Here is a 10,983-nt window from a genome sequence, read left to right as displayed (position 1 = left end):
ATTCTAGTGCTTTTCCATCAGCACCATTTGCTCGTGGCTCGAGACAGGAATACATCATTATATTAGGGGCGCCTCGCCGGCTCAGTTGGTCAAGCATGCGACTCCTGATCTCAGGCTGGTGAGTTCAAGCCCCACACTGGGGGCAGAGCCTACTTTAAAAAAAAAAAAAAAGAAAGAAAAGAAATATATTATTATATTAAACAGAGGTCTATCCATCCCTATGTTATTATTCATCTATTCTTTGTATTTCCTTTGAAATATTAAGACATGGAAACTTCAATGGTGATGCATTCATTCATTCAAAACATATAAAATCCTATCGTAAGCCAGCACTACTTTAGGACGAGACTTCAGAGGGTAAACCAACTAGCCCTGGTCCCTGCCCTCGAGGCGCTTCTAATTGAATGTATGGAACAGACAGTCAACAGAGAGAGCATCATTTAAGGCAGTTACCCATTAGTCAATGGGCCATCTTCCCTGAGGACCTGGAAGGCAGGTAAGGAAGGTCCTCCTGCGGTGGAAATGTCCCTGTGGAAGGGAAGAGGTGTTGCAAGTCCCTCTCCCTGAGTGGCATTGCCCGTGGAAAGCAAGTGAGCGGGAACCAGGCTGGACCAGAGGGATCAGGTACACCTGGTCCCCGTAGCAGAACAAACTGGACTCTCTGGATGTTTCAATAGACAGTTCCCGAAGAAGCTGCTGAAGCACCACCTTCCAAGACTGAGGTCATAGTGCTCCACCGATAGAAGTGCCCTCTGCAAAACTGCACTGCAGCAAGGGGCGCTGGTGCCCTCCCCCACCCCCCAGCAGTCCTGCACGCACATGACACGGATGTGGAGGATGCCTGCTCTGAGTCCATTCAGAGGATGAGGGTGTTGCTGACCCTGCCTCCAAGTTTCTCAGGGCCCAAGCCTCACATATGGCAAAACATAAATACTGCATTTCCTCACATTGATTCCTACACAAGGGGTTTTATGGGTCACCCACAACATAAGGATAATCTGGCTGAACCAAGCAGTGTGAGCCTTCCTGTCCCACCTGAAGTCATAGTTAAGAAAGTTGCCATAGGTTGTGTACACCAACCCTGCTTATAGAATTATACACAATCGCTTCCATGTGCTTTTATGTATTTTTCAGGGTAGGCTCTGGCTGTGAGAGTAAAATTTATAACAATGCCAAGGAGAACCAAATGTCCAATTGTGCTTTCACCTGCCTAGCTCCTCCTGTACCTCAATGCCACACTCTCAAAGGCAGTGCTGCTCAGCTCCATTAGGCATGGGACCACCCACCCCAGACACCTTCCTGTCTAAACAAGCCCATAGCTCTGGTGACCCAAGGTAAGTTAACACAGGCCAGGCCCTAAGTGCTCAATAAGCTCTAACTGCTTGTAATCATTTGGTGTGCATTTGAAAAGCAACAGGATTCTTGGCTTCAGTATGCCAAGATCTTTGCTTGGGCATAAAAGGGAGCGCCCCTTTGAGATTAAGAGAGCTTCCGAGGGCACCTAGGTGGTTCAGTCAGTTAAACATCCAAACTCTTGATTTTGGCTCAGGTCATCATCTCATAGTTCATGAGATTGAACCCCGCATTGGGCTCTGCATTGACAGCACGGAGCCTGCTTGGGTTTCTCCCTCTCCCTCTCTCTGCCTCTCCCCTGCTCACACAAGCACACCCTTTCTCAAAATAAATAAACAAAAAAAGCATTCTAATCTCAAAAAGATCAATAGTTGTTGGACTATCTCCATTCATTATATGTAATTACTTACCAATGTGGCTGATGATATGAGTTCACTACACTGGCAGCACAGTTTTTCATTAAGAATCACTTTGTTACCTTCTGCGGCATCGCAAATTACCGGCAACTTAGTGGCTTAAACAATAAGCATGTATGATATCAGTTTCTATGGGTTGGGAATGGGCGCCCAGTTTAGCCATCCAGTGTTGGATGAGACTAGTGTTGGTCTTGTCTGAAGGTTCAACCGGGGAAGGATCCACTGTCAAGCTCAATTACGTGATGGTCCACAGGATTCGCTGCCCTTTGACCTGCTGGACTGAGCCCCTCAGTTCCTAACCAGCTGTTGGTTAGAAGCTGCTCTCAGTGCTTTACCACACAGCCCTCCCCAGTTGGCATCTGGTTCCCTTAAAGCCAGTGACAGTCTATCAGCAAGATGGGCATCAGACTCTTCGTAATCTAATCAAGGAAGTGACGCGTCCACCAATGTTGAGGTTAGAAGGACGTTGCTCAGGTGGAAGGATTTCACAGGCCGTGAACATGAGGAGAAAGGAATCGTTGTGGGCCATCTCAGACACTGCCTGTAACGCCCACCATATCCATCACTCAAGTAATCCTTATTTACAAAGCAACTATTTTGAGAATATCTCAGCTCTGAACATTTTTATCGGCTCATTCTCTTATCCAAGTTATAGGAAATGGTATAAAAACACAAAAACAAATGACCTATTTCTTTAAAGTATTTCAACAGTTTAGTTTCACTGCTTTAATACGTCACCGGGTTGTTTAAAATGACAGAGTAAGTAGTGATATCAAATAATTTCCATAACCGTGGTCCTATAGGGTTCAAGGACTTAGGAAGTTCTGGGACAAGGAGGAGCACTGTTTGTAAGGCAGCGTGACAGCACACAGGGGAGCTGGCAGGAAGCTGGACGTGTGGTTGTGAAAATCACAATGGCATTTTGAAATTTAATAAGAGCTGGCTGGCCACCGAAAAAGATACAACGCGCATACAATTTGAAAAGTAAACTTTATCAGATGCCAGCGAGTTGGCGGCGGGACTCCGGGGACCAGCAACGTGACACCCGGATATCTGAGCCAGGCTGGGCATCCAGCATGAGCAGGGCCAAGGGATGCGGCTTTGAGAGGGCTGACGCGCTCGTTCTCACCAAGTGGAAGATGCTGAGAAATAGACTTTTCACTTCAGAACAAGGTTTTCATCAAACCTCTATGACAAGAATCCCCCATGTTAAATATAGTATTTTAGAAAATGAATACTGAATTGAAAAGGGAGGAAAGCCACTCAGTAAACAAAGAGAACAAGTTCGTATTTGTGAAGACACAGCCCAATTTAATTCTACCCAGAGATCTGTGTCCCATAAAATACATGTATCATATGTATAAAATCATCCCTGAGTTTAATTGGAGACTAAAAACAGATACCCTCTCACTCAATCTCATTTCTGGACTAATTAAGTCAGTAATGATGTACATTAATCATCCCTGAATTCTACTTTGGGTCTTGCCTGCTAAATATCTTGCCTGGCTGAGAAGCAGGAGTGTGTGTCAGATATGCGACCCAGGTGGGACACGATCATCTGTGATCTCAGGGTCACTTTACAAACACAGGGGATCAAATTTTTAAAAGAAGGCATATACCAATGTTACATTTTCTCTAATTATTTCCAGAACAGTACTTACCGTCTGCCACTGGGTACCCAAGTCAAAAACACCAAAGTTCGATCCCAACCCTGGCCTGCTCATCTACACCAGGCCATCCTGCCCTCCTGAGCTCAGCACCACCCACAGCCGGCTATTGACTGGCTGGTCTGTCCCCAGACATGGTCACAGGTGCCTGGAGGCTACAGCAGGAGGAAGGCCCCTGATCCTCTCCCCCAGGCCTCCCCACCAAGAAAGGGTCCATCGCTATAAAGCTGTTATGAATTTGGGGTGACAGTCGTATAAGGCACTGAGACACAACCTGCCACATAGGAAGCACTCAATAAACATTTACCTATTATGGTGAGGAACAGTCCACAGGAGACTGCTGAGAAACTAAGAAAAGAAATTTTGGGGAAAGCCTGGGATGATGTGTACTGGGGTAGGTGAGAAGCATGGCTGGGCCTTTGCATCAGGACAATGTGAGAACCTTCCAGAATAATGCATGTGACCAGTCATACATACACGGGCTGACCAGGTCGGGGATGCAAGTGTCAGAAGGGCAATCCAGGCGTGTGGTCGCACAGAGCTTACATTTTAGGAATAGTTAACTAGTCAGTAAGTATGTAATAAAGGGTCAAGTAGAGAGAGGGTTGTAATGGAAGTAAGCAGTGAGATAGTCAGGGTTCCTTTGGACACAGTGGTCAGGAAAGGCCCCCCAGGGGAGGGGAGGACCCAGCCATACCAAGATCTGGGGGAGAGCTTGAGACGCCAAGAGCCCAGCAAGTGAGAAGGCCCTAGCGACTGAGCCAGAAAACAATGGCCGCAGAGGGAGGCAGAGGCCAGATGACCAACAGCCTCCCAGGCCAACAGGGGAGTGAGTGTGGACTCAGACCACGTGTAACATAATTATACATACAGTGAAAGCTTGGACTGCAAGTAACTTGTTCTGCAAGTTTGTTCCACAAGAAGAGCAAGTCTTTCTAATAAATCTTAACTTGATAAAATAAGCGAGGTTTTGCTATACAAGTAGTTCGTGATGCCAAATATCACACGATCACAACTGAGCCACATGGTCCTTCTCTCTCTCTCTCTCGTGTTGTGGGATTGTGAGTGATCCTCTTCTCATGCTCTCAGTTTCAAGCTGCAGAGTCTGGCAGAGATCAGTGATTTTTCAGAACATTGGAAGGTGCCCACAACTGGCCTCCAAAGCACCTGTGGACAGTCCTTTTCTTTTCCATACAAGAGGAAGCTTAGGAATGCTTTGCTTCATTTTAGGTCAGGCTGCTGCAGACATAGACCCTTTCTTCTGCTGCCTATTGCCAGTTACTTTAAAAACAGGATATGACAAGAGTTTATTAATACTGTACTGCAGTCAACATCCGTGCAAGTGGTCCCCATGTAGAAAAAGATTGAAAAGAAAGGTGATTAAGAAGAGGATTATGTTGAAAGTTAAGAAGGAAATCGAGAAGTACAAACAAGATGGCTGAAATTTCAAGATTTTATAAGAAGTATACACCTGTATCTCATCTGCAGAGGAGAAGGGCAGAGGAATCCCTCACTGCAAAGGAGATCAGATGTGTAAAATCTGGGAAATGGAGCAAAATTTTGTAGAAAAGCACCACCCAAATAAGGCCATAGCAGTGCGAGCAATGAATCTGTTTAATGACAATGCAATGTCACATTTCCGGGAAAACCTCAGAAAGGGGCAAAAGCAAGTGCCATTGAGTCAATGGATAGCAGTGATTCCATTAGTGATAGTGAAAGTCATCTTACACAATAACCCTCCTCTCTGTTGTCTCCCTCACACCAGCCATGAAGGTTTTCAAAAAGGTAAATGCAGGTTAATTTATTTTTTTTTTACATTTTGTATTTTCTTTATTATTTTGTTTGATACTACAGTAGTTATCATTTTTCATGTGAATATTTTTGGGTTGTGGAATGAATAATCTGAGTTTCCATTATTTCTTATGGGGAAATTCGCTTTGATATACAAGTGCTTTGGATTACTGAAACGGATTATGCTCACAAACCAAAGTTTATTTTTTTAAATGTTTTTATTTATTTTTGAGAGAGAGATAGAGACAGCATGAGCAGGGGAGGGCCAGAGAAAGAGGGAGACACAGAATCTGAAGACAGGCTCCAGGCTCTGAGCTAGCTGTCAGCAGAGAGCCTGCGCGGGGCTCGAACTCACGAACCGTGAGATCATGACCTGAGCTGAAGTCAGACACTTAACCGACTGAGCCACCCAGGCGCCCCATCAAGGTTTTACTGTATAAGCAGAGGAGCCTTGGCTCTGATCTACCTTTTTATAGACCGTAACTCTGCCTGCCGGTGGAGAAGGGCTTCCAGAGGCAGGAGCACTGGCAGCAGTGTGGGGAGGGGACTAGGGCAGCGGTCTGAGGGGATGGTGGCTTGGGCCACAGTGGCCACCTCTGGACACAGACTGAAGGACTTCTGTGAGACAGGTTCAGAAGAGTTGATGGGGATGAGGGTAAAACACCCAGACCTAGGGTTTTAGCTAAATAACTGCATGAACAGTGGGGACATCTATGGAGATGAGGAAAGCTTAGAGAGAAACATGTGCGAGGTGGAGGCTGAATGCAAAGTTTGAGACGCCTATTCGATAACCAGGTGGAAACGGCCAGCTGAGTCTGAAGCTCACAGAGGAGAGTTTAAGACTCAAGATGTCAATCTGGGAAGGGATGGGAAAGAAGGGAAACCAGCTTCTAAATGGAAACCTAAATAGGCAAAGTGTATATGGTAACTTTGCCTATTAGATGCTCTTCCACATTATAGATCGCAGTGAAGGGAGCCAGCGGTCAGAGCTGCTTCACAGCGATGACTGGCTGCAGTCAACCACGGGTTCACATCCAGCTACTCTCAAAATTCCAAGCATCAGGTTTCCAAAACATGGGAGGAACGAGAAGAAATGCATATTCATAAAAGCATATGGTCTATGGAAGGAGAGTCACTTTTAAAGTTTTTTGTTTGCTTAAACCCTCTCCCCCTGTCCTTTTTTTTTTTTTTTTTTTACCTGAGTAGAACCTAAAAGTCAAAGTGACAATTACACAAAAATGTAACAACCCTTAGGAACTGAGAGACCAGGGCAAACATTTTTTAAAACCAGTACCACCGTTTCAAAACTTTGAGGCTGAATGTTGTAAAATACATGTTCAGGCATGAAATCACCCACATTTGATGTATGAAATCTAAAAATGGAGTAGGGCAATATCAGTAACAGCAACAACTGTTTGACTTGTGAAAAACATTTTCATAAATTTGATTTCTAAGAAAAAATTTCTAAGCAAAGAAGATAAGGTAGATGAGGAAAGCAGAAATGTTTTCCTATCTCCAGCTCACCATCACTGCTTCCAAACTGCTGCAGATTTAAGCCATCCAGGTAGCTTCTTGCATGTTCCATGGTCTTTCTACTCCATCAATAATATCCATTTGTGATCACCCTAACCCATTACACAATTGCTCATAATCTGTGATTTTGTTGCTCCAAAGACCAAGGCTGGGTCTTGTTCCTTCTGGGTAAAACCAGGTAACATTTTCTATCTCACAGCTCAAGATGACATAAGGGGAGGACTCGTCTGTCCCCTCAGCGACTCACTGCCTCCCCACAGGCACCTGCTTGTGGAGTGTGCTTTCTAGGCGGTGTTCTGGAGCAGCTGTCCTGTCTAGCTTTAATTACAATAAATGCTATTTTAAAATATATCAACCTTTACAATATATTTGCACAGAATATGAATTCTCCTACTCTGGAGAAAAATAATTTCTTTAAAAGTACACTTCTGCTCTAGTCTGGGCAATTAGCTAAAAGACAGAAGGACCAAAGAAGAAATTTCTTAGAGGAAAGGAAACTGTAATGGAAGGGGGAAAAAAAAATCACAAAACAGAGCCAGCAGCTTGAAAATAACTAGTGGAATAAAGCAATATTCTGATTTCTGTATTACATGATATTAAAAAAGGCAGGTTCAATGGAAATTAAATTTATTTCTGGTTATACCACATTAAAATATACACCATATTTATTCAGAGTATCATAATCAATGCAAAAATAGAACTCTCTTCTCTCCTGTAAAAAAGTTAAGTACAATACTGTGGGCTACATACATGATATTTTAGTCAGGTCTTCAGCATTAGCTTCTCAAAACAAAAATCTAGTTATCAAAACAATCTTACAAAATATATACAAAAGAATATTGCAGTGTAAAAAAAATGAAGTTACCAAAATATAACTGATGTAATTTACTTTGCACAAAATGTATCTAGTTAATTTTTTCAAGAGCTTCACCTATGAGTTGAATAGCAACACTCTTGCCTTCATCTGTTTGAATAACCAGCAAAGCTTCAAATCTGCCTGCCGACTTTGGTCTGAACTGCACAGGCATGTTGATGTAATGCTGGGCTCTGGAAAGAGAAAGGAAAGGTCATCGGCCTGGTGCTACAGCAGCATGTGCGTCACCCGCCACAGTAACCAGCTCCATGCACGGCAGGGAGGGTGGCTGGATTTTGATGAAAGAACTCAGCGGAATTATATTCGGTTTAAATTTGGTTCTCATTTCTTTGATGCTATTATTTAACAAGAAACTGGCACAGAGGAGAGGAAAATCTTAAAATCTGATTCAAATAGTACTGCATATATATTCCTGGCCATCCAGCAAAAATAGGAAAAGGGAAACAAGAGGTCTGTTTAACTGCATGTGGAACTCTGTTCTGTCCGCAGAGGCAGGTAGCCATCTTCCCAGAAAGGGCGAAGGAGCACGGGACACACCCCAATCCTCCTCCTTTGGCAGCACACTCCACAGGGAGAATATGAAACTAAGGCGTCCGTGCCCATCATTAACTGGGCTGTGCAGATTTTGCTCCAGCATTTGCATACACTTTTATAAAAACTGTCCTGAAAATTTATTTTTAGATTATGTTTGATCCTTGAACCACATGGGTTTGAACTGAGCAGGTCCACTTATGCATGGATTTTTTTTTCAATAAAGTATAGCACTATAAATGTATTTTCTCTTCCACATGACTTTCTTGATAACACTTTCTTTTCTCTAGCTTCTTTTGTTCTAAGAATATAGTACATAATACATTTAACATACAAAAAATATGTTAATTAACTGTTATTGGTAAGGCTTCTGGTCAACAGTGGGCTATTGTAAGTTAAGTTCTGGGGGAAGTCAAAAGTTCTACACAGATGTGCTACGGCGTGGGGGTTGACACCGCTAACGCTGGCTCTGTTCAAGGGTCAACTGTATAGAAGCAGGTAATGAGTACCCTGTACTTAAAAGTATTATGTTGGGAGGTTTTTGTTCACAAAACTGGGTCCTAAGAGCTTCAAAAATACACCTTTATTCTCATGGTGAATAAGACCACATACACTTCATCATAGCCTATGTGATGTCACTGACTTTTAGTCTTGTTTTAAATGAAAATTTATAGCTTTTAGACTTTCCTCAGAAGGAAGGTAGCTCATCCCTGAGTCTCATTTCCAAACTACAGGTCTTAAAGTTCAGCAATCAGAACTGACATATGTTTTTGTTTCCAACACACTTCCTGTGTACAGTGTTAGCTTTTGGGTGTAAAACTGCAGTGGGCTAACAATTTAGAAAACAGTTTTAATATTTCAAAGCCCTTTTCCTGGATATAACTGATAATGCAGAATTTAAAAATATATATGTATATGTACACACACACACACATGTTTGGGTTATTTTCCCCAAATGCATTATATCCTAATTTCCCATGTCAAAATTTAAAAACATGGTACCTTGTGCCCGGCACTGACAAACTACCATTTTCTCTTTCATGTTGGCATTTCAGTACCCAGAAAAATGTAGTACAATTTGCCAACTTAAGAGGCTTTATAACTTATGAATTGCTAAAAGTAATAAAATATCCTGAAATAAACCTCTGACAGATCCCATCATTAACAAAGTTTAATATACAACATAGAACTGTTCTATATTTAAGTGAGAAAGTGTTTTAAAAATGTATTATGATGAACATATATCATCTTTAGGCTTATATTCTGAATAAACTAGAATTCAATTTAGAAAAAACCATAAAATTTAACAAAGTTCTAGAACACTTCAAGTAAGATGGATATATTTATTTACCATCGTACCTTGTACTATTATTAAAAACTGCTTTTAATCTCTCTCTCTCCACACACACACACACACACACACACACACACACACACACTTAAAAGGGAAAAGGTAAGAGTAAAGTGTGCTAAACCCAGTGGACAGGCCTCGCTCAAAATCCCCTATCAGGTAAGGGCGAGAGTTACGGCACAGGCACACAAAGAGCAAAGATGCTTTCAGGGAGGGACACGGCAGCTGCGGACATCCACTCGAACCGCCTCCTCCGCTACCTGTCCCCATCTATAAAACCTGCAGATCCCCATCATTTTTCTTTTCTTTCTTTCTTTAATTTAAAAAGAATACTCTGTATAGGAAAACGTAGCCCAGGAGCACAGCCAAGGTATCATCATGAAGTAACAAACTGCTTGGTTCCTGTGTGCTGGTGAAGGTAACAGCTCAGTGACAGTGCTGTCCTTGGCTGTGACTTCTGTGACAAAGCCCTCTGGAATGACACAGCAGGGTCTGGCAGCTCAGCAGCAGGAGCCTGCCAGGATGCTGGGTGCATGCAGATGCGGGCACAGGAGAGGGGAAACATGTCACTATAATGTCGCAACAGAGATTAAACTTGAATAAAACAATAGGTTAACAGAAGAATGCTTTTCAGGGCGAAAAGGGAACATGAATGAATTATTTTTATGGAGATGTGATAGAGATGGTCACCTAGAGCCCCCAAAATGACTTTTACAAAAAATTGATAATCAGGGTTTCCTTTTCCCGATTACCTTCCTTATAATCTATTGCTTTAAGGGGGGTATATCCCCAAAATCCATCCATGCTCCCCACCTCTGCACTAGACAAAATCCCTGGAACTTCTGGGCAAAGCTCTCCTCGCCTATTTATGTTGCAGTTAGCTTACATCCCAAAGGCTTCGGACCACTGTTATGTGTAAGAACAGCCCCATCAGGCCTCACAACTGCCCTGGGGAAGGTGCATATTTGTAGTAAGGCACTGATTACCTCATGTACCCTAGAGATGAGTAAAGTCACACTATTACTCTGGAAGGGTGGAACTAACGGTATCACAGAGCAAAGAGCGATCTAATGAAAGCCACTTAAAGGAAGCTGGGAACTGCTTTTAAGGTTCTCAGAACAGATTCTGTTCCACCTGCCAAAGCAAGCTTAACCTCTGCTCTCCACCAGCACCTGTATTTCATGAGCCCCTGTCCAAAGTCAAAGTGTCTAATATTTGGGATAAATACAAAAGCATTCAATACTTACAAGAACAAGCACCATTATTTCAGTTTTGAGGTAACAATTTTCAAGTGAGCTACTGTGGCAAAGTTTTGCTTCTCCAAAGTTGAAAGAAGTCATTCTTATGTATAAAGAAACCACCTTTATGTAAAATTTCAGCCTGTGGAGGGTCATGAGAGAAAGGTTTTCTATGACCTGGGATTTACTTCACTTGGTCTCTCACTCATGTATTTAGCAGTGGCCACCT

General features: G+C 42.8%; 1 protein-coding gene across 1 annotated transcript in view; it reads right to left on the bottom strand.

The window, feature by feature from the left end:
* Window positions 1-7,397: 7,397 nt before the first annotated feature.
* The window catches only part of CEP192 (centrosomal protein 192), a 130,861-nt gene continuing 127,275 nt past the window's right edge, over window positions 7,398-10,983 (bottom strand). The window contains exon 46 of the mRNA XM_039220435.1: window positions 7,398-7,807. Coding sequence (XP_039076366.1) covers window positions 7,666-7,807 — 142 coding nt within the window. The 3' untranslated portion in view covers window positions 7,398-7,665. The remainder of the gene's footprint in view (window positions 7,808-10,983) is intronic.

This window comes from Hyaena hyaena, unplaced genomic scaffold (assembly GCF_003009895.1).
Source record: "Hyaena hyaena isolate Hyena2069 unplaced genomic scaffold, ASM300989v1 scaffold_889, whole genome shotgun sequence".
In the NCBI taxonomy this organism is placed as follows: Eukaryota; Metazoa; Chordata; class Mammalia; order Carnivora; family Hyaenidae; genus Hyaena; species Hyaena hyaena.
Note: the sequence above shows the minus strand (reverse complement) of the source record. Positions and strands in the feature narration are given on the sequence as shown.